The 24,676-nt window shown below is 43.9% G+C and overlaps 1 protein-coding gene across 2 annotated transcripts in view; it reads right to left on the bottom strand.

Annotated features, from left to right (window-relative positions):
* Nucleotides 1-10,785: 10,785 nt before the first annotated feature.
* Nucleotides 10,786-24,676, bottom strand: part of FAM117B (family with sequence similarity 117 member B) — a 37,103-nt gene continuing 23,212 nt past the window's right edge. For both annotated transcript variants that reach the window (XM_044432084.1, XM_044432085.1), the window contains exons 5-8: nt 24,360-24,503; nt 22,653-22,878; nt 21,835-21,955; nt 10,786-15,763 (exon numbers count right to left, since the gene is read on the bottom strand). In XM_044432084.1, the coding sequence (XP_044288019.1) occupies nt 15,445-15,763; nt 21,835-21,955; nt 22,653-22,878; nt 24,360-24,503 (810 nt within the window). In that variant the 3' untranslated portion in view covers nt 10,786-15,444. The remainder of the gene's footprint in view (nt 15,764-21,834; nt 21,956-22,652; nt 22,879-24,359; nt 24,504-24,676) is intronic.

Genomic DNA, 24,676 nt, shown 5'->3' with positions numbered 1-24,676 from the left:
AGCTGAGTGGAGCCAGGTGTGCCTGTGAATGGCCACTGTACCCATCATGGCCTTGGCACTGCAGTCCACAAGGTGCCTGGCTGCCTCAATCTGGCACTTTGATAGCTTGGAGGCCTCTGAATGGGAAATGTGTGATGCACCCCAAGCTTATTGGGCAGATACTTGCTCACAGCATCCATTTTCTCTCATAAACAGAGCTAGTACCTATCCTTAACGGCCTCATAATGAGAGACCCTGAGGCCCAGGACAAAGGCAGGTTGTTTACCTATAACTCATTCTTGAAGTGGTCATCTGTGCATTCACACATGTGGGTGCTGTGTCTGCGCAGTGCCTGTTTTCGGAAAGATTCAGCTCTAATGGTTTTTTGGTGGGAACTCTGCTTCCACTCTCCTTGTACAAATAGGCAGAGTCCCCACCATCTCGCCAGTCAGTTGAAGACCGCCCACTCAACCCAGCAGATACCGGCAAAGAAATGTAAGTTGAAGAGAAGATGAAATCGTGAAATATGATCCCAGTCACCAACACCAATGCGGGGCCAGCGGGGGGGGGGGGTTGTGTGAATGCACAGATGACCACTCGAAGAATGATAGTTACCTTTCTTTGCTGTGGTCTCTGTGCATCACACGTTTGATTAGCAAGTTTACGCACCAGGAGGCAGGACAGTGTCACATTTCAGGAATAGTAGGGAGGATGGCACGGCCAGGAAGCAGTACAATTGAAACCTGTGTTACATTGGTCAAAACCGCTTTATGAAAGCTCATAGACTCAATCGTGTATTAGTTTTGCATAAGCAAGTAGAGTAGGAGGTAATTATGGTCCTGATGGAGTGTCCCTTTGAGTGATGGGTAAGAAAAGTTTGCAAGTTAGGAGAATTAGATGATATGATCCCCATTGATAGATGTCACCTTGTCATGCTCAGAGTATTCAATGAACAGAGGCTTGGTTTTTCTAAATGACTTGGTTTGGGACCAAGATGGTTCTCTCAGGCACATTTACTCTGAAAAAAATAGTGTTCCCAGCAGGCCAGTCACTGGAATACTTCAGCTAGGAAAAATGGAATAGGACTCCAGTTCTATTTTGTTGATTTTTGGAACTGGGACCATGATCAAAAGGGACAGTCAGGGGCAGTATAGGTGACGTTCTTGAACCAATGCTAGGTGAACTCAAGAGAAGCATTTGCCAGGAATATTTTCAGTAACAAAGGATGAGATAGTGGGAGGTTTGGAGACGATCAGATAGCACCACAGTTCCAATCCTAAATGGTGCCAGTGAATGACCCAGTGGTGTTATTCCCAAGAGTTGCACGGCAGCCTCTGGGGAACCAAAGTCTTTGGGTTCCGGGGGAAAGAATGGTTGGAAAACTGTTTGGAGAAGCTGAAACTTAATGGAACTGATGGAGGTGGTGCAGCGGGAGTGTAGTTTGTGGCCTAGTTTGACACAACATGCAAACCTGCTCCAGCTTAGCTTGGAGCATACAGCATGATGGAAGAAGATTGAAGCTTCCTTAATGTAACAAGGTAAGGCTGTTAATGGCTGTAATGTATGTAAGACATTCCCATTTTGAACTGTAGGATCACTTGCATTTGCCCTCAACGTATTTTGCAGGACGAATTGTATACACGGATGTAAATTTGTTGGTACCAAGGTAGTTGTCAATGGCGAAGCTGTTGTCGGTATTGATAGTTTGTCAGCGCCAAGGTGGTTATCAATACCAAAAAGGCTGTTGGTACCGAGGAAGTTGTTGGTCCCAAAGTCAGTGTGTAAGGTATGCCATCAATTTCAGAGTGTATGATTTGGAATAGGTGATGAGGGAATCAGGGTGACAGAAGTATTCATCAGTCTGCTCTTCACTTACAATAGTACTGACTAAATTGGATTTAAGTAAACATGGATCTGCTGGGGGAGACCGCTTCTTTCTACTCAGTACTGGGGAGATGCCTGCTCGTGTACCAATCCTGTGGTTGCTAGACTAATTGGAGTATGGTTGAAAAGCTGAAACTTAATGGCATTGATGGAAGAAGGAGATATGCTAATGGGATTGATGTTGCCTCTCTTAATTTATTCACGTAGAACACTGCTCGGCATATTGTCCACTGCTATCTGCTGAATGGTCTGTACCTCCAAGATAGTTTGGAAGGCATGGAGAGCAGTGGACATCATTAGCAACTCTAGACAGTCAATATGCCTATTTCGTGAGTATGCGAGATATCTTAAGTCAGGATTGATACACGGTGGATCTCACATCCAGTCAGGGATGCATCACTATCTAGAGTGGCAGTCGGGTTCGATGGTCAGCACGGTGTCTCTTAGGTCACGTTGGTTTTGACCATCGACCAGGATAGTGTGAGTTGACGATAGCATGGGGGTAGAACTGCGGTTGAACCATAGCTGTAACAGTCTGATCTGCAGCTCGGATTCATATAAAATGGACATTCTCAGGATAGGAAGGGGCAAATGTCCCTGTCTCTATTTGGTAGTCTGGTAGCTCGAGGAGAAACCAAGCACGGCAGCCAAATTCATGAAGAGGGTGTAGTCTCAAACCTAATTCCAGATCTGTGTTCTATAATAAATGGGCAGATCTCTTATATGTTTTATTGAAGCCTTCGGTAGCGTAACAGGGCTGGGGCGGGAGGATGTTGTATGTTGTACTTTGACACCATGAACCTAGGAAGTGTCTATGTGTCAGGTAAAAGCCTTTCGGAAGTCGATTTGTTTTTGTCCCAAGATGTGAAGCAATTGCAATTGTCTTTGAGCAACAGAAGAATATTTTGGAGCATGGTCATTCTGAGTTCAGTAGTTTGGGTCGGTTGACTCCATGTTGGTATAAGATGAGGCAAACGTCCCTGTGTTTATTTGGTACAGCAAGTTTAGAATGGGGCAAATGTCCTTATCCCTATTCAGTACCATGATATAGTTGGAGTAGATACTGTGCATGCAGGTGGGACTGGTGAAAATGGTGCAGTGGTATATAGTTAAATGGACCTATGGGTCAGGTGTGCTGGCCTCCTATTTGGGATAGATTATATCATAATCTATCCTCAAATGAGGGAGGTGAGGCCATGATTGTTAGGGAAGATTTGTGGCATCTGTGGCATTGAGGATACCAGTACAGACGCACTGGTTGGAGAAGGTTTTGGATGCAGTGAGTGCCCATCTCTCTTCGGTTCCGTGAAAGAGTTTGAGTAGAACCCATGCATGCAGGCTGGACTGGCAAAGACAATACAGTTTCACACTCGATTTGTATCTGTGCTGTAGTTAGGAGATCCTATCAATCAGATGTGATGTGCTCCCATGTGGGGAGATGATGTTGCAGTCTACCCCAGAATGTAAGAGGATGGTTTGAAGAAAGGGGAAGTTCATGAGACCCATTAGCAGTAGCATCTGTCAGTGTTGAGGCGCTTCGCAGGTTGTTGGGATCAGCAGGGACAGGTAGGTCGTTGGTTGAATGGTTGGCGACCCATGGGGTACCCTTACTGGTATGGTTGGAAGGTGCGGTATTGACTCTGCCTGTTCCATGGCTACCTATGAGTTCACTGATAAGAGGGTCCCCATCCCATTTTGCGAGCGGTAAGGCACACTTTGTGGATTGACTCCAGCTTCCCATCTGTGTGCATGTGAAAGAGACTGGTGGCATATTTTCCACCCTATGCTTAGTCTCCTGGGGGAGATTGCCAGCTCAGAGCCACGCATGTTGTTTGAGGGTGATTGTACTGACAAGCACCCTGGAGTTGCAGTTGACACGATGCCTCACCATTGCTAGCTGTTGCTTGGAAAGCTGGATTGCCTCCCCGATGAAGAGTCTGGCCAAGTCACTTTGTTGGGCAGGGAGGAATGCAGCAAGTGACTCCATTTTTTTCCACAAAAAGTACTGATAGCGGGCCACAGTGGCCTCATAATTGGAGATTTGAAGTCCAAGGCCCATGGCAGAGTAGATCCGGCAAGACCCCATGTCAATTTTTCATCCCTCACAATCGGTCAGTGTAGTGTTCTCCGGTCTGTCAACCCTGAGTGGATTTGGTGACCACCGAATTAGGATGAGGATGTCACAGTAGAAATGGGATGCCCTGTTCCTTGACCTTATACATTGACTCAAGACGCTGTGAGGTGGGATGTGTCTGGTTTGGTACTTGCCATGGATTCCAACATCACCTGACGTAAGGCCATTATGAATGGCAGAGCCACAGGAACCACGTCCTCTGTCCTGATAATATCACAGACGTTGTCTGAATTCTGCTCCGTATGTTGTTGGATATCAATGGAGTTGGACATACAGACTAGCAGTTCGAAGAAGCGTTCCATACTTTTGCCAGGCAATCCTGGGCTTTGAGTCAATATGACAAGGTCAGGGGATGTCAATGCCTGTTCTGTGTTCTCCGAATCCAATTCTGAAAAGCGGCACTTGAAGAGGATGAACGAGCCAGGGATTCTTCTGGATGAGCAGTAGCGGTCACTGAGGTAGATGGAAGATTCTGAGCTGTTGGTGGTGTTTCGGGGGTCGTCTTTGATGCATTGGTGGTGGTGGTGGACATGGGAATCTGTAGGGGTGGTAGTATTCTCATCGATATCCAGCCCTCTGGTCTGAAACCTCCATATGGAGGTGGCATCCAGTATCGGCTTCTTTGTGGATGTGCAAGGTTGGTGCCGAAAGGAAGAGAAGGCTGGTGTGTCGATCCCGATGAGGGGTCTGGGGATAAATGTCCATAGAGGGTTGGAGGATGGATTGGTTCCTGATGGTCGTGGACTGATTGCAACGCACATTGGGAAGGTACTGGTGAGTGAGCAACTCCCTAATCTCTCCGTCTGATACTGGTTCCAGGGCTTGAGACTCAACTGAGTTGGATCTAGGTCTCAGTGATGCCCATGGAGAGGGGCTCTGTACGCAACTTGGAGATGGTTGCAGTGTTTTCTGGACCGACGGTGGACTGATCGGAGGTACATTTGGTACCAAGGCACTCAGTCCCATCACATGCAGGAATGGTGAGTCCTTGTGAGCATGTTTCTTATGTTTCCTCTCTGCCGTATCCTTTTGGGGATGCTTTGTCTTCATAGTCTCTTTGGTCTCGAGATGTTTTCTTTTCTCCTTTCGCTTTTTAGGAAATTGAGATCATCTGGAGTACTTTTTCTTGGTTTTAGCATTATCCCCTTGTTTGGTATGGGGAGGAGCGTGCTCGGTGGAGGCAGAAGGGCTGGTAGGTGGAGCCACGGTAGCCTCTCTCATCACCATTAAAACTTGGTCCCACAGCAGCTTTTTGAGGCCATTTTCCTGGTTCTTGCGAGCATGACAAGTCAAGGCCTGGCAGTGAACACATTTGACTATGTGATGGCCCTTGCTGAGACAGAGCAGGCAGTGAATGAGGATCAGTAGACAACATTTTCACTCTGCACTAAGTGCACTTTTGGAAGGCTGCTTGCTGCACCATTGAAGAAGTGAAAGGAAAATAGGTTAAGACAGACAATAGTGAGATTTTTATATTAATTTTTTTTTGGTGGGGGTGTTGTGAGGGGAAGGGGGTAAGGGAAAAGGTAGTTTGTGTGGTAAGGATAGGGTGTTGAGGACATAGTATTTAGGATCAAGTTATAAGAAAAGTCTTAAATTGTGAGGGAATGATAGTAAAGAGAATCCGAGGCACAGTGAATGGCAGTCAAAAGCAGACTGGCAAGAGGGCAGGGACGCCACCCATTTGTACGGGGGAGAGGGAGCGGAGTTTCCCCAAAAACCGTTAGACCTGAGAGAAACTTTTCAAAAACAGGCACTGCACAGGCACAGCACCCATGTGTGTGATGCACAGAGACAAAGACGAAGAATGCTGCATAGATCTGCCTTGCTAGGCTGTCCAGACAATGTCTCCCATGGTCAACTGGAACTGAGTGTTTTCTTTAACCTAATGACGAGTTCAGTCTCGGGTGCTGGAAAAGAATGAGACATCCCTCTCCAGCACCTGGTACATCAACTCAACCTTCCTTAGTATTGAAGGATGCCGCAGAGGACTTCCAGGACTGCATCAGCATTTGGAGTAGGAATGGCCACTGGCGCAGAGCCCAGGGCATTGAAAACTGGATTGATGGCCTGGTCCTGCTGCTGCTCAGTTTCTCATCCCAGGTCCATAGCCATACTCAGCATGTGCTCCACAACGCTCCCCCTCTCATCTGAAGGGGATGTTGGGTCCTGTTTGAACACTGTGGTATTCAGGGTCAGCTCTGATGGTCAGCAGGGGCTTGTGCAGTACCTTTTCCTGTGCTTTGATGCAGCAGCCATCTGTTTTGGCTGTTTCAAAGCCTTTCACGCCACATGACTGCTCACAGAGGTGGAAGCACTGCCTTGTCCTTTCTTTGAGGACTCCACTTGCAGGGTCCTCTTCCATAATTCAGGTTTAAGCCAATTGACCTGGTGCTTGTGGTTTTGTTTTGTGATGGCCTGGCAGTGCGCCCAGGTCTCCGCAACATGTCCCTCACCCAGACACATAAGGCAGAGGGATGCCCATCAGATGGGGACATCTTGCTAACGTAACTCAAGTAGTTGCAGAAAGCTGCCACTGACGTAGATGGAAAAGGCAGCGGAGAGGAAGGGGAGAAGGTAGAAAGTCAAGGGCAACTCAGGAGAGGGCGAGGAGCAGTGATAGGAAAGTGGGTAGAACATTTTTCTTTGCAGATTTTGTTTGTTTGAAAAAGAGTGAAATGGATTTTGAAGAGAAGGGAGTGAAGTGAGGGTTGTTTGGAGTAAGGAGTGAGGGGAAAAAACCAAAAGAACGCAAAATGCAAAAGGTAGAGAGAGTGAAACAATTCCCAATCTAGGCAAGATTGCGGTCAAAAAGGAACTGAAGGGATGGGCAGGAGCCCCTCTCCATACTTCCTGGGAACAGGAAGGGGAGGGGCTTCCACTCAAATAAATGCTTAGCTTCCCCACAAGAGGTTCTGTGCAGGTACAAAAGCCCATGTGTGTGAGGCTCAGACACCATGCAGAACAAGAAGGCAGGACATGTGGCAGCAAAATTGGCTGCTGGTCCAAGTTTTATCTGACGTGGAAGATAAAATGATGCTGCATAGGCCTGAGGAAATCTAGGAAGTGAGGGGAGATCATTGCAAGAAGTAGAGAAGTCAGACTTTAACTGTTTGCCTCAAAACAGCAGAAAATCAATAAATCTACATTAGCCTCCTCCTCACTGTATAGCACACAATGGCTGGAAAGGATTTTCCAGTGATAATGACCTGCAAAGTGGTAGTGACCTGGCTGCACTCTTAGAAGAAAAGGTGTGAGTGCTTAAGCACCAGGGGTCCACCCTCCAAGGAGTGAAGAGTTCATAGACAGAGTGGTGGAACTGCAACAGCAAGAGGCACCAGAGATGCAAAAGCAACAGCAGGTTGAAGCACAGATAGAAAATGTCAAGTTGAGGAAAGCCAATGAAAAGGCAACTCCCTGGAGAAGAGGAACAAGGGCAGAAGAATCAGACACTCTGCTTTTGTTGTGCCACTGGAGGAAAGTAATTGCTTTCAGCTGCCAGAGGACACCACCGGTGGACAGCTGGTGGAGGAAGAATTACAAAAGAACCTGGGCAACAGGGAGCAAGATGCAGAGAGACAATTGACCCAGACAGAAGAAAAGACTCCCATGACTGATGCCCAAGTGTGTTGCAAGTACCCATGGACTTGCCAGGAATGTGGGCTTCCTGGAGCTTGGATTGGAGATGTAACTGAGAGATTGCCAATGCTCATAAAGCCCTCAGACACATACCTTTTTTCTAATCCACATGCCAATAAATGAGACTGCCAAAGGGAGCTACAAAGAAACCACATCAGATTTTAAAGCTTTGGAAAAGAAACTAAAGAACCTTGGGGCCCAGAGAGTCTTCTCATCCATCCTCCCAAGTTCTTGGAAGGTAAACAGAAAGGAAAAGGAAAGTATTCCAGGTGAACAACTGGCTATGAAGGTGGTGCCAAAATGAGAGATTCAGATTCTGGGACTACAGTCTACACTACTTGAAAGAAAGGGATGGATTGCACTGCATGAGAGCTGCGGAAAGAATGAACCATGAAGAATTTCATCAGGAGGGCTTTAAACTGAATCCTACTGGGGAGGGCGATGAGGGCTTGGAGGCAACAGAGGATGAAGGCTTATCCACCTTAACAGAGAGAAGAGCTCCAGTTGCACCCCAGAACAGTTCTCTCAATAACAGGAAAGAAGCACACCATAAAGCACATGGGCTTTGGTATCTATACAGCAAGGCCCAGAGTATGGGAAACTAACCGATGAACTTGAACTCTTAATACATGAAGGCAATACAATCTGATAGATATTATTGAAATTTGGTGGGACTCAAGGGTATAACCTATTCAAAAAGAGAAGAAATAGGAAAGGAGATGGAGTTGAATTAAATATTAAAAATGCTTATCCTTGCACAGAAATATAGGAAGATGTACCTAGTAGTCCTGTCAAGAGCATCTGGGTAAAAATTACTGCATCAAGGAGTAAAATGAACATAATAGTTGGAGTCTACTACAGACCACCCAACTGAGGAGAAGATAAGGATGACACTTTTGTTAAGCAAATTTCCAGTATTTCAAAGAAGTGAGAGGAGGTAGTGATGGGCGACTTCAATTACCCGGATATCTGGTGGGAGACAAATTCTGGTAGAAGTGGCCCCTGCAAGAAATTCTTGACATGCATGGTGAATCACTTTTCTTCTACAGGAAGTAGAGGAAGAACTGGAGGATCAGCTATCCTTGATTTAATACTATAACTACTAGAGATGACTCAGTAGATAAAGTGGAAGGTATGGAATCATTGGAGAAAGTGACCACAATGTACTTGAGTTCTTGATTTTAAAGGAAGCAAAAATGGAATGTAGCCATTCACATACTCTGGATTTGGGGAAAGGTAATTTTAATAAATTCAGGACAATGATTATTAGCAAGGTCCTGTGGCAAATGACCCTAAGGAAAAAATAGAGTCCAAGATTAAAAAAAAAAAACCTTTAAAAAGGAAAATGTTAAAGGCACAATTCCTACAAAAACAAAAGATAGCTGACAGAAGAAACCAACGTGGCTCCACAAAAAAAGTTGAGTTAGACTAAAATTGAAAAAGAACATGTATGGGAAGTGGAAGGAAGGCCAGGCAACAAAAGAAGAGCACAGACAGGTGACACAGAAGTGCAAGAAGCAGATCAGGAAGGCTAAAGCAGAGAATGAGCTAGCAAGGGATGCTTAAAAGGTACAAAAAACCTTTTCTGGGGTTTGTGCACAGTAAAATGCAGGGAAAAGAAATGGTGGTTCAGATTCTTAGTGGGGAGGACAAATTGATAATAAACAAAGAAAAGGCCAGAGCAAAATTCCTACTTTTTGGAAAAAGGTCTATTTTTGGAAAAAGTTCATACACCTGGAAAGTTCATTTCCGGGTCTATGAACTGCCCCTACTCACTGGCAGAAATGAAACACAAACTGAAGTGTCAAGATTGAAGTTTGAGATTAAGAAACAAATAGTCAAGGAGCACCTGATTTCTTTGAATAAGTTCAAATCTGATGAACTGCATCCAAGATGGATAAAGGAAGTGGCAGAATAAGTCTTAGAACCACTACCTATTATCTTTGAGAAATCGTGGAGGAGGTGTGAAAGGCCAGAGGACTGGAGGAGGGCTAATGTTGACCCTATCTTCAAAAAGGGCAAAAAAGGAGGATCCTGGGAACTACAGACCAATTAGTCTGGCATCAAATCTCTGGGAAAACTCTGGAGAAGATAATAAAGATGTCAGTCTGTAAGCATCTTGAAGATAATGGAATAATTACTAAATGCCAGCAAGGATTTCTCAAGAACACAATCTTTAACAAGTTAATCTGGTCTCACTTTTTTATCAGGTAACATCTCTTGTGAACTGTGGGAATGCTATGGACATAATATAACCTGACTTCAGCAAAGCTTCTGACAAAGTGCCCATGACACTGTGAGCAGGAAACCAGCTAGAAGTGGGCTAGATTGAACAACTGTCAGGTGGATCCATATTTGGCTCCAGAATCACAGAGTGCCTCTCAATAGCACCTTCTCAGACTGGTGAGAGGTAATGAGTGGGGTACAATGGGATTCATGCCTGGGATTGGTGCTTTTTGACATTTTTATTAGTGACTTGGACAAAGCAGTCCAAGGAATGCTTATTAAATGTGTAGATGACACAAAACTGGGTGAGATAGCTAATACACTAAGTCAAAAACAAAATTCAAAGTAACCTTGGTAGACTAGAGCACTGGGCTGAAAGCAACAGAATGAAATTCAGTAGAGACTAATGTCAAGTTTTATGCCTATGAAAAGGGAACCAAATGCACAGTTACACGATGGGTGATACTTGGCTCAACAACACTGCAAGTAAGAAGGATCTGGGATTTGTAGATCACAACAGGAATGAGTCAACAATGTGATGTGGCTGTAAAAAAAAAAGGCCAACTACTATATTGGGCTGCATTAATGTAAGTATAGCTTCCAAATCACACTGGGTACCAATTTCCCTCTATTCAGCATTAGTTAGGCCTCATCTTGAATACTGTGTCCAGTTCTAGGCACCACACTTCAAGAAAGATGCAAACGAACTGAAAAAAATTCAGAGGAGGGCAACAAGGATGATCTGGGGACTGGAAACAAAGCCCTGAGAAGAGAGATTGAAAGAACTGGGCATGTTCAGCCTTGAAATGACTGAGGGAGATATGATAGCTCTCTTCAAGTATTTGAAAGGCTGTCACACAGAGGAGGGCCAGGATCTCTTCTCAAGCAGCACGGAGTTCAAGACACAGAATAATGGCTTAAGTTACAGGAAGCCAGATTCTGGCTGGACATCAAGAAAAACTTCCTGTTGGAGTACTATGGCAATGGAAACAGTTACCCAGGGAGCTGGGAGTTTCTCCCACACTGGAGGCATTCAAGAGACAGCTGGTCAGCCATCTAAGGGGAATGCTTCAACCTGGTATCTTGTGTTGGACAGGGGGTTGGAGTTAATGGCCCTGTAGGCCCATTCTAGCTCTCCTATATCATCATCAGGAAGATTGGGTGAATCCAGTGATAGGAATCTTTCACTTGCCCATGACTACAGAAGGATCTATTTCCCCAGCCCCCCAGGCCTTTCTCCTTCTTCATCTGAGCTGGGATTAGAAGAAAGCAACCATTCCCTTACTCCCCTCTCCAAGCGATTTCCTAGTTTGGAAACAGTTAAGAAGCGGAAATATATAGAAAGTAAGTGTTTGCCCTACTCCCTCTTTCTCTGTAGCTGCATTTCCGAGAGTACCCAGCCCCTCTCCTGTCCCTTGTGGAGCTGTAAAAAGGGGGAAGTTTTCCCACAGACCTAAGCAGGTTTGAAGGGTGGCAAATGGAAGCTGCACTCCTCTCCAAGCCAAGTTGTGGGCTAAAGAAGTAGCTTAGAGGCTTTGCCTGTGTCCTCCTTCCTCCATCACCCTCTTAATGTGGCAGGGGACCTGGGCATGGCACACACAGACAGATTTGCATCATACTGATCATGTATAAAACATGGCACAAATAGCGTATTTCTCAAAAAGATACATACCCACCACTGATTTGACAAAATTACATCACAATTACCTTTATATACAAACCTGGAAATCATGACAGCTGAAAAGAATGAATTTGGTCTCCGTATTTTGAACCAGCTAAAGCTGGATTTTAATTCTTCGATAAGGTTCCCCTTCTTGTACTTTTAACTTCTTCTAGTAACCTCCTCCTTAACTTCCCAGCTCTTGCAATGGTTGGCTTAATTGCTCTGATGTCACAGAGAAATAAAGGCAAACCAGACCAGGTAGCTAAGCATTAAACCAAACTTCAGAGAACTCCATGCTAAAGAATACTAAGCAACTTACTTGCTGTGGGCAGCCAATACCTTGCTGGTGCAAATCAGTCAAGCAGCTCATTTGCTTTTAAGGGGAAATTTACCAGATAAATATTTGCTGCTTATGGTATGCAATTCAACTTCATTTTTCCATTATTTGTTCAAGTTATAACAACCACGAGAGCAAAGAAACACTGTTCCTTTAAGCTGGAGTGTCAGCTTTTTAATACACACCTGGAGACCAGCCTGAAGTGCCTTGAGGGTCACCGGTCACTCATCTTTGTTCCAGCAGAAGTGAAGGCAGAAAAAAATCACATTAAAGAAGCTTTGCACTGAACATATTTTACTGTAATCAAAGCACCTCTTAGCGCAAGCCATTAAAACAATGAATCATGAGGAATTTTGAGGGCCTAAATTGTTATAAAATTCCAAATTGAAATCTGGCTTTTAAGTACCTAACAGGAACATTAGTAGTTACCAAAAGGTTCCTTCTTCATTGTTGCATGGAAGACATCTCACAGATGTCCAGGAAAAATGGGGGCCACATAACTACACTTTTGAGTATCCCATGGTTCCTTGTCACTTCTATCCATGGCTATAGCTCAAAAGAAAAGTGTACCGATTGATCTTGTTGGGGTAAAAATGAGACACACAGAGAAGCAGAAAATACTGCATTACAATTATTAGTGTTCCATCAAAAGGTATGACCGGTAGATGCAGAGACATAACCTTATCCATGGTGACAAGGTAGGTTTGCTAAAAATCATACGGTGTGTTGGGTTGTCTTCTGCACTGTTACCCAGGAAAAGCCTTTGCAATAAGCACCAATGTTCCATGCTTTGGGTTGGTATGGGGAAGGCATCCCACAGTGGGATATGATAAAACTAATATCCAGTTGAGGTGGGAGCGGAATTTTGGGTGAAGTAATCTCCAGTTTAAGTGCCTGCAGAATTCCCCCTGCAAAGCGTACACCAGCCTGCATGTGTCGATTTCATTACATCCAGAGAAAGAACTTGAATTTGCTCAGGTCACGGCCTTGCACATTTCTGCTAAGGGCATGTTGGCACTTCAGGCCACCAAAGAGGCCGCTGACTTGAGTGTGCTGTGCCCCTGACAGGTTTCACAAGGGAAGATGGCTGAAAGTTGGAATGGGAATTTGAAGACGGCAGATGGGGAGGTGGAGGGCACAAAAAAGCTTTCTGTCCTGAGCAAAAAGCAAGGGCAACCTGGCATGGCAGAGCGTGGAAGCAAGAGGTAGCTCAGCTGCTTGGTTGTGTGGCCTCTGCTTTTGTCGGACACAGTGGGGAGACGACCCCCCCCATGGGATGCCTCTCTTACACCAAGTTGGAGAATAGAAAGATTTCCTGAGGTTACCACAGTCAAGCAACAATAAGTTGCTCTTTGACAGGAGAAGTTAATATGAAAAGCAGGTTTAAACAAAATGCAAGTCTCTCCCCTCCATAAAAGCAGCTCACCTACCCATGTTTCACAAAGCCGGAACATTAGTAAGAAACCTGATGGGGGTCTACAAAAGTCAGATACAACAGATCTATGACATCATTTGAAAGATGACCTAGTTTTTCCTAGGATATTATTTGCCAGCATCCAGCATATTTGCTTCTGACTGAACAAAAGCTCTGCTCTCTTAATCTGAGTGCTGAATGCAACAAAACAGGTAGTCCTGGGACTTGATATGCCAGCAATTAAATCCATGGAATGGGGGTGAAACCATCTTGCTACACTTACTATGTTTGAAAGCAGAGTAACACTGCAGGAACAAAGATACAGTGACAATACAGGACCAAGGTACAAAACAATTAACACTTTGAAAAGTATTCCAGAGGCATAGCCTTGTTAATCCATTGCAGCAAATACAACTAAATCTTGAGGTACCTTAAAGACTAACACATATACTGTAGCATAACCATTTGTGAGTCAAAGCTCACCACTTTGTTTGACAGACCCAGGGGTTGCCTAGCTGTGTAGAAACGTATACCTCGACAACACCGTTTTAAAAACATAATGGAAACAACAAGTAAACACAGGAGATGGTGCATAAAGCAAGCAAAAATGAATGAAAAACCCAAGAAGGTACAACCTACCTCAAACTAATGAAGAAAAGACGGCTGGCACCCGAGTGCTGCCATGCCTAGTCCAAAGTGAGTCACACTGATGCTGCAAATACTTCTGTTCGTTTGAAGGTACCAGGGAAGTGTGACTGTTTCGAGGTAACTTTTTCTTAAATGCATAGGTTTGCCCAGTTCATTCTGATCAATTTTGTATCCACAATCCCACTGATCTGAAATTACTTAGCCCACCTGCCACGAAATTTGCAACTTCAGAGATGTTTTGAAATTCAGCCTCTAAGCAGCTGCTCTAGCACACGCTGTGCTATTGATTTCATCTCAGTAAAAACACTCTTGAAACCAGATGAGTTCAGAACCCTTCACAAGCAATTTAGTAACATCGATTTCTTCCTATTTTTGATCATTACACAATTATAATCTGATAAAAGGATCACAAAAGAAATGAAATGTGTCACATCTGCAGAACAATACTAAGAATCAAACAGTTCTTCGCTTAACATTCTAACAATATTGCTAGTCAAAAAGGAGACTATGCCCACTGAAATAATCTGTGTTTACAAACATCATGCCTGACAAACGCTTACCCTCAACAGACCCACAAAACAGTACTTTGACAAGCAGGAAGAACCATGCATGGCCATTTCAAGATCATATGACTACAGGGTTTATATAGTACAGTGTCAAGACATGACAAGATCAGTATATGTCAAAGGCAATTCAAGATTTTGACAGTGACACAAGAAACCAAGGTCTCCCAAGAGGCACTGATGTGACATTTAGTTGGCAGTTCTGGGGAGAGAGGAAGGGAATACAGTTCTGAAACACAAGACTGAAAACAGCTCGTTATAGTATTTGCAGAATGGCTCTCAAATTTGATTTCCAGACAGGTGATTCTATGCATGTTTTTACCCCACACCCAACAAATATCTACCAATATTGCTTTTCTTTTTAGCCTGATGTTAAGCTTATCTGGGAGAAGGAGGGAAATCGAGTGGATCAAACGAGAGAACACTGGAACGTTTTGATCCTTTGGTCCGAATGGCAGAACTGATGTGGCAAGAAAAGTGTGTTCATGATACTCTCCACAGTGCATTAAACCCCACTCCAGATTCGTAATTTTTTTCTACGAATAGGCCTTGCAGTGTCATTTGCTTGTTTTTCCCTTGCAAATCCTTTGCTAAGAGCTGGTATGTCTTGATTTTTTTCCTTGTTTAAAAGTTTAAACTGGGACCCAAGGCATCAGGAAAAAGTGGTTCCTCCAATTGTAAAGAAGTGCGGGTATCAATTTTCCTTTTGTACCAAAGCTTTTTTAAAAAAGTGCAGGCAGAGATTGAACTTGAGCCTTCTCAAGACTCATGTAACTGTTTTTCCACCACTTCTTTCTTAGATCCCCTACCACGCTAACAGTCGTGGTTGTGGAGATCAAGATACTAGTTAGGACTTGTTTATGGAATTGCCAGCAATTATGATGCAAACAGATGCGATTCTGAAGGCTTAATCACAGCTAACTTCAACAAAATTTTCAAAAGTTAACGAAGCCAAGTTTATCCTTCAGTTTCTTCACTGTGTCCTGACTGCTGCAGCACAGACAGCTGTGGCATGACTTTGTTTGTAGCACGAGAAAGCCGCTCTTGGTCTGTGCTTGCTGTCAGGGAGGCCACAGAAATGGGCTGCAGCAGAGCCGGCGTCATACCAGACGTGACGGTCAGGTTGTGGGCAGCACCCTTGAGCGTAAGATCCTGTGTGGGAAGGAGTGGCTTGAGGATGCTGACAAGGCAGAAAGCGGAGCCACTTTTTGGAATGAAGTTTACTTTGTTCTTGTCAGGACAGTAAAATGCTGGAATCTCATGCAAGGGCTTTGGCCTACAAACAAAGGACATTGTCACCACAAGAGAGAGAGCGATTCCCATTATCTTTAGCTTACCCTAACTTTTCAAGACCAAGGTTTGGACCTGTGAATTGTTAAAGAAACACTGAACATTAAATACATGAAAGGTATGCAAGCGCATTTGTATAACAGGATTGCTTCAGGGATCTGCTTGTCTCATGCCTGTCTTGAAAACTGGAATCCTGAGTGGCAGGATTCAGCTTCTCTTGCTTCAAACTATTCATTTCTGGCTACTTGATTTGTGTTTATAGTTAAGACATAGCACTGGGCACCTACACATATTAACATACACATGCGTACTCACAAAAATACCTTTTGGATACTGTGCCCTCTCCCTAGATCTAGTGTGAGTGTTGAAGACCTGAGGCCTAACTTACTAACAGACAAATATTTGGAGGCACATAAATGTTCTGGATCACTGCCCCAACTAGTAAGTTCTTGCCTCTCCTTTCTGCCTATGTACAGGATCTATCTGGGAAGGAATCTGGGATTTCATACAGAGGAGAACAAAATTTCTTGTCCCTCAGAGTAGAAGGCTGAGATTTGCCTTCTCCAGCTAGTGTCCACCAGATATTTAGGACTTCAGCTTTCCTACATCATGGTCAGCATGGCTAAAGGACAGGAATCCTGGGAGTTGCAAACCAAAATATCTGGGAAGCAGCACACTGAGGGAGGAAGGGTTCCTTAGAGTTTTATGCAGATACACACATGCAGAGGGGGAGGGGGTAGGTTTCATTGAAATAACATCAGACTTCAAAGCTCTAGGGAGGATATTAAGAAACACTGGGGGCCAGATAGTCATCTCAATCCTACCAGTACATGGAAGAGGAACTGTTAGGGAAAGAAAAATCTTTCAAGTGAATGACCAGCTATGGTGATGCCATAAAGGGAGATTTGGATTCTGGGACCACAAGCTAAGCTTCCTGGAAGATGAACTATTGGCAAATGATGGGCTGCACCTCACAAAGAATGGGAAGCAGATGTTTGGCCACTACATGAAAAACTTCATCAGGAGAGCTTTAAACTAAAACCTATAGGGGAAGGAGATGTGTAGCATGGCGCACCATCACCTGGCAAAGACTCATATATTTCAACAGAAAGAAAACCTCAAGCAGGGCCCAACACCAGTCTCCCAAAAAATGTAGGAAGAAAACCAGGGCACAGCGAGAATGAACTTTGATGTTTCTACACCAATGCCCAGAGTGTGGGAAACAAACAACATGAACTTGAGCTCATAGTACATGAGGGCAATTATGATCTTATAGGAATAACTGAAACTTGGTGGGATGACTCACATGACCGGAACTCTACAACTGATAGATACAACTGGTTCAAGAAAAATAGGAAGGACAAAAAGGGAGCTGGAGTTGTACTATCTGTGAGAGACACATATTTGCACAGAAATACAAGAAGAGGAACTTAGTAGCCACACTGAAAGCTTCTGGCTAAATTTAAAGGGAACAAAAAAATAAGAAAAACATAGTTATTGGCATCTATTACCAACCACCTGGTCAAAAAGAGGACAAGGATGCAACCTTCAAAAAGCAACTTGCCAGCATTTCCAAGAATGATGTAGTCACCATGGGGGACTTCAATTTCCCTGATATATGCTGGGAGACAAATTCTGCCAAGGATGGCCCCTTCAAGAGATTCCTGACATGTGTTGCCAACAACTTTCTCCAGCAGAAAGTAGAGGAAGGTACGAGAGGATCAGCTATCCTCAATTTAATAGTAACAGGGATGGCCTGGTACACAAAATAACAGCTGTTGGAACTCTAGGGGAAAGTGACCATGTGATATTTGAATTCTCAATTATAAAGGAGACAAAGCGTAACTAGAGCCAAACAAGCATCCTGTACTTCAAGAAAGCCAACTTTAACGAAATCAGAAAAATGGTAAGTGAAATGTTATGGCAACACATCCTTAAGGGGAAAGGAGTCCAAGAGGGGTAGGAAATCTTGAAAAAGAAGATTCTTCAAGCACAACTACAAACAATTCCATAAGAAAAAAGTGTAGAAGACAGCAGAGGAACCCCACATGGCTGCACAAAAAGTTAAGTGACAGCCTGAAAGAAAACAAGAACATGTACAGGAAGTGGAAGCAGGGCCAGGCCACAAAAGAAGAATAACAACAAATCGCAAGGAATTGCAAGAATAGCATCAGGAAGGCTAAAGCAGAAACTGAATTGAGAATAGCAAGGGATGCTATTGAGAATAGGAATAGGAATTGAGAATAGCAAGGGAAGACAAGAAAGCCTTCTTCAGATACATCCAGAACTAAAGACATGAGAAAGAAAAGGGTGTTCAGCACTTAAAGCAGATGGCAGAATGACAACAGAAGACAAGGAAAAGGCAGAGGAGCTCAATTCCTACTTCACCTCAGTCTTCTCCCACAAGGAAATCTGCAATCAAGAGGAAGTTCAAGCTGGAAGTGAGAGATGGGAGGCCAAGACTGAAAAATGGCCAAGGAATACCTAAATAGAATAAACACTTTTAAATCTCCAGAGCCTGATGAACTCCATTCCAGACTCATAAAAGAGCTAGCGAAGGAACTCTCAGAACCACTGGCTATCATCTTCGATAAATCTTGGAAAACAGGAGATGTGCCAGACAACTGGAGAAGGGTTAATGTCCTCCCTATCTTCAAAAAGGGGAAAAAAGATGAACCTGGGAACTATAGACCAGTTAGTCTGACATCAATCCCTGGAAAAATTCTGGAGCAAATTATTAAAAAATCCATCTGCAAGCATCTTGAAGAAAATGCAGTGATCAATAGAAGCCAGCATGGATTTAACAAAAATAAATCCTGTCAGACTAATTTAATCTCATTTTTTTTACTGTGTTACCTCCCAAATGGACAAAGGGAACACCATGGACATAATCTACCTAGACCTTAGCAAAGCTTTTGACATAGTGCCACACAACACTCTGATAAGCAAATTAGCAAAAACTGGACTGGATAGAAAAACTATTGTTGTTGTTAGTTGCAAAGCTGTGTCTGACCCATCATGACCCCATGGACAACATTCCTCCAGTCCTTCCTGTCCTCCACCATCATGCAAAGTCCACTTAAGCTCACACCGACAGAAAAACTATTAGGTGCATCCAAAATTGTCTGCTAAATCGGACACAAACAATGTTCATCAATCACACCTTCTCAAATTGGATGGAGGTAACTAGTTGGGTGCCACAGGGTTTAGTCATCTAAACATCTCTTCAACATCTTTTATTATTTAGATGAGGAAAGGAAAGATAATCAGATTTGCAGATGATCCAAAATTGGGTGGAACAGCATACATCCTAGAAGACAGAATGAAGATCCAGGGCGAACTTGATAAACTTAAACACTGGGCTCAAAGTAACAGAATGAGATTCAGTAAGGACAAGTGTCAAGTCCTCCACCTAGGAAAAAGAAACCAAAGGCGGGGAATATGTGGCTCAACAGAACTGAAACAGAAAAAGATCTTGGAGTAATTGTGACAATAGGCTAAACATGAGCCAACAATGTGATGCAGCTGCCAAAAGGGCAAATGCTATTTCGGGATGCATTAACAGAAGTATTACTTCCACATCACGAGAAGTAGTCATTCCTCTATACTCTTCAGTACTCAGACCCCACCTGGAATACTGTGTCCAGTTCTGGGCACCAAGATTTAAGAAAGATGCAGAAAAATTAGAAAGGATCCAGAGGAGGGCAACAAAAATGATCCAGGGTTTGGAAAAACTGCCCTATGAGGAAAGACTGAGAGAACTAGGTATGTTCAGCCTTGAGAAGACTGAGTGGGGACATGATATCCCTTTATAAGTACCTCAAAGGCTGTCACAAAGAGGAATGTCAAGATCTCTTCTTGCTGATGCCAGAGTGTAGGACATGGAATAATCAATTCAAGTTGCGACAATCTAGATTCAGGCTGGACATCAGGAAAAGCTTCCTCACTGTCAGAGCTATACGACAGTGAAATCAGCTGCCTAGAGAGGTGGCGGGCTCTCCCAAACTACAGACATCCAAAAAGAAAATGGACAGCCATCTGAGTGGGATGGTGTAACTTGGTGTCCTGCAACAACAGGGGGTTGGACTCGGTGACTTTCAAGGCCCCTTCCAACCCTACTATTCTGATTCTATGACTGTCAAGGAGCCCTTGGTCCAGCAGCTAACTCTTCAAAATGTTCCTAGCTCTGTTCTTATGCAGCTTTGGATGCAGCAAATCTCAAGTGACTGGGACACCTTGTACAGAGAGAAACATTTGTATAAACAAGAAGATTCACAATTTAATTCTATGTTAAGTGCTTTAAGCTTGGCCTAGTAACTATTCTCCCTGTTTTCTTAGCCTTCCCTCCCTCCTGGTGCTTCACTTCAGGACTCCCTTCCATTCTGCTACCCCCTGGTTTTCCTATTTCCTCAGCAAGTCAGCCTTCCATCCACAGTACACCTGCTTGACCCTTGCTGTCCGGCTGTGTTCTTTCCCTCACCCAAACTTCCATTTGGAGGCAACACACACTCTTGTGCTCAGTGCCAGAGGCATTTGCTCTTTGATTTCTCCCTGACAGCTCTGAGAAGTTCTCTTCTGTCCCTTGGGACATTTTAAAATAGCTCTTGATTGTGAAACAGGAACGTATCAATCCAGACAATGAGATGCTTTGTTCTACCCTTCATGCAACTCCTACCTTTGCCCATCCTATGGTTCTTTGTTTTCCTTTCCTCTCACTGAACTTTCTGTGAAACTAAGGTACTATGGGGTTCTTCCTTTTAGGTTTCTTTCCCCTAATTTGTTTTTTTAACATATCTGCAAACCTCCAGGTTTCCCTGAATCTGCTGATACGTCTCAAGTGTGGCTTGTGCAGTTTTAGCTCACAAGCACAGGAAGTCTCCAATCCGCAGTAGAAGGAACAAGCAGGAACACACGTGTTCCAGGTGGTGCCATGTATCCCTTGCAAATCTTTGGAACAAACAAAAGTTCACATTTACAACAGAAGCCCACACTTTGACTTGCATCCTATTTCATTTGGTAAAATGCCTTTGATTCCTTCCCAAATAAGAAAAGGGACAGCTGTTCTGCTGGAAGTCAAGTGGGCCATTAGGCTTCATCCTGCAACTTCAGTGCTTGATCTGGCTTGTGAGGTGGCCTGAAGAGCAATTTGAGTAGCTGTATCTCTGGCAGGCAACAATACTGCTTCACAAGGCTGCTGTAAGCTCCTCTCTCACTATAGCCACCCTGTCTGAAAAATGTGTGTAGACAGAATTACACAGCAGGGGTCTTGCATCCTACTCTCTCAGCCCCACCTTTAATGTGGGGATGAAAACGGACGCTATGGCAGGCTGTTCTCTCAGCTTCAGCCTAGCTATGCACAAACACATGTGGGTTCTCCTGTTCCAGCTGCCCCAATCTTCTGCCCTGCTTCCTGCCCAGCTGCCTCTTGCTCTTCCCCCCTCACTCAGACAGACAACGTTCCATGCCGCCAAACTATTATGGAAGCTATTTGGAGCTTTTTCATTCTTAAGGTTTGTTACTTAAGATTTTTTTTTGCTGCCTGCAAACATTGAGGATAGCATGAGTCTGCTGGTATTGCTCACTTGTGCATTAGAAAATGACCTGAACTGATGATAACATCATGCAGGATCAACAAGTATTTTCAGCCCATGGGCACTTTTCAAATTTCCCTTTTAATGGGTTATGGGCATGAGCACAGAATGGCTACTCTGAAGGTGTATCCTCCCCCTCAGAAAGCACAGGCTGGGGGGGGGGGATACACACACCCCACAGCCCCTATGTCAATAATGGAGTGATGTCTCCATGGATTTCCTCCAAAGGGCAGAGGACTTGCATTCCCCAAGATGGACTGCAAAACAACTCTAAATAAACACTGCACTGCAAGTTGAAAAAATGATAGAGTCAAGTGTATAAGTTGTTCACTATAGTTCTGGCTTTATTGAAACTCACATATTTCTGAAAGAAAAACTACCTAGATTGATTTGTAAAGCAAAGCTCAGGCAGAGGGTCTGCTGAAATAGAAGACTTTCAAGAAATATGAAGTGCAGCAATACTTACAAGCTTTCTTCAAACACTTTCACCTTCTCACAGCCCTCAGGAGGTTCACGTTTGAACATGTAGCTGTTGTTGGGCTTTGGTGAGGTGGCATATTTGGGTAAGGGAGAATTGTTTCCATTTTCTGTAGGGAACAAAATGTCTCTTAAACATACCAAAGAAAAATTAAATCCTTTGCCTTTCCAATTCCTCCCCACAACTACTAGCAGCGATTGATACTTCTAAAAAGCTAAATCAAGTTTGTCCTCTAAGCACAAAACACCCTCTTACTGGTATTCTTCAAACATTTCTGAGGTGTGTGTATACACCCCCCCACACCCTCCTATCACCATGTTATGGCTGTTAACATGGCCTCTAGAGTTTTGGGCACTACAATTCTAAGCTAAGGCACAGTGTTCCATGCTTAAGTACACTGCTCACAGACGTATATCCATTCATTTTTAATGCAGGAATGGTTATTCAGCTTCCTTTCCTCACATAATCAACCTTCTGCTTCCATGTGTACATTTATGTCATATTGCATCAACCCCGTCTTATTACTAGCTAAACCACATCAAGTTTTATGAACGAGTATGGAAATAAGGCAACAAATGGGTAGACTAAAGGTAGGTAAAGGCAGGTATGACTAAAGGCTTGTTTAAAAAAGCAGAGAAACCAGAAGCACAGCTCCGGCAATGAGGAAGAAGTAGCCACCCTCCTTGTTCAGTACTGTAACTCTCCATCCCTAGCTCCTACTTCAAAACAAGGGTCTTGCTCTAAGGCCAAGCTTAGTGCCTGCACTATAATCGAGTCATTCTACAGAGCCCTTTCTGCAGGAATACCTTTATCTCTGGGGTCCACAAGCAGGTCATCGGCAGAGCATGGGCTTTCCTCACTGCCCTCATGAGAGATGGCCAGGAAGGAGCTGGGGGACACGGACTGGGGTCTGCTGCCGCTGTTGCTGCCCTTCTCGGCTCCCCCAGGAGTCTGCGTATCGATGCTGCGGGTGCTGCTGCTGCGCTGCACCAAAGGGGGTGGTGCTCGATGCCCATCTGGAATATCTTGTGGCTGTTAAGTAAGAACATATTATATACTTCTTGCCATGCAGCAGACTACTAATCTTGTCTGGGAAAGAACTATGTTACATGTTAACAGACTTTAGCCCCTTGTATTAATAAAGCTCTTTAGCAGTAGATTATTTTTCAGACTCCAAGAGATGTCCAGGAAAAAACTGGAAGCCAAACTTAAGGAGATTTGGGGTCTGCTCCAGCATTCCAAGAAGAGGAATGAACACACACACTCTTAAGAGGATTTAAAAAGCATGATCCTGTACAAGAAGGGACCAGACTGACTGAAGTAGGATTCCTTATGAATGACCCTTTCTTAATTTTTCCTTGCTTTCCTTTTCCTTAAACAGGTGCTGATTTCAGAAATTTGCATAGACATATATTTGGTCTTGGAAGTATCATGCACATCCAGTGGAAGACATCAGCGATGATGACTGGGTTCACACAACATGACAACCAACCACTGTTCGTTATAGTTGGTTGCTTGCTATTGTGTGAACCCAGTCATGGTGACCAACATTGTGGTCACCTTGCTTCCTTTTCACATGCATTTGCAGCCTCTCAATTTGCTTTATTTTCTGGATTATGACTTCCTCGCTTTGCCTTAGTAAGCAGCAGTGCTTAAGCTGCTCAGTGACTTGGGAGGTGTTTTTCTCTTTCTCCAACACAACAGCACCTATTCTCTGTGTTCCTTTTATTAAAAATCATTCTGCTGACCAGGAATAAATTGGAGGGAATGAATGGAGAAAATGGGATAAAAGCAGGTTCTGTGACAGGAGGTGGAATGGGGGGCAAGAATTGCAGTGGATGAATCTTACAGTGGGGGAAAGATGAAAAGTGTAGCATTAATTCAGTATGTGGGGGTGGTGATATGAGTTATGCCTTGCATTCGGAGGAGGAAGGGAAAGTACATAGCTGACCAATGGATACCAGGACTTTTTTCATAGTTAGGGCACATGTTCTTGGGAAATGATGGCTCATAAAGGAAGACAGGTACAAAACGAACAATCTGGTGTGGTACTTAAAGTGCTCGACTGAGGACCTGGGAGATCTGGGTTCTAGTCCCCACTTAGTCATGGAGATAACTGGGTGACATTCATTCACAGGGTTGTTGTTGTGAGGATAAAAATGAAGCTATGCAAGTCACCTTGGGTTCCTCACAAGGGAGAAAGCCAGGATACAAAGATGTAATCCTCAACATCATCATCAGAACCATAACTGTCCGTCAGGCCCAGTGTGGTACAACAGGAGATAAGACCCCCATCCATGGTAATATTCAACGTGTGCTTGTCATGATACATGAACATGTCCAATGGGTGATATGTTAGTGTCTTCTGCTGCAAAAAATTCTCCACCATTTGCATGATAACTTCAGTACCTTCACTGCTTGCTAGTCTTTCATGCTCAGTACACATGGATAGTGAGAGGAGTTAACTGCCAAAAAAGAGGCACCAATACCTATTTGGTTGGTAGTGTACTTACAATAAGTTGTTCTTCTTTCTCTCCTGTCTCCTTTATGATTATTTCAATCTCTTGATTCAGCCCCTCTATGCTGTTACGGAAACGTGACCCAGTGGACTTGGCGATTGGCATCACTGGGACTAGCATACTCTTTGGAACAGGAGCCTGGAAATCCCCCCCACAAAAAGGTAAAAGGAAAAAAAAAAGATTCCTGTAGTTTACAACAGGAAAACTAGTCATATGATTCCTTCTGAGTTCTTATCCTGTGCAGATGGCAAACTGAAACCCTGCCTGATGGCAAATTTGAGGTGAGCTACTACAATTTATTTTACTTCTCC

This window comes from Varanus komodoensis, unplaced genomic scaffold (assembly GCF_004798865.1).
Source record: "Varanus komodoensis strain SLA01 unplaced genomic scaffold, ASM479886v1 scaffold23, whole genome shotgun sequence".
NCBI classification, from domain to species: domain Eukaryota; kingdom Metazoa; phylum Chordata; class Lepidosauria; order Squamata; family Varanidae; genus Varanus; species Varanus komodoensis.
The sequence above is the reverse complement of the archived record's forward strand: the minus strand, read 5'-3'. Positions and strand labels throughout refer to the sequence as shown.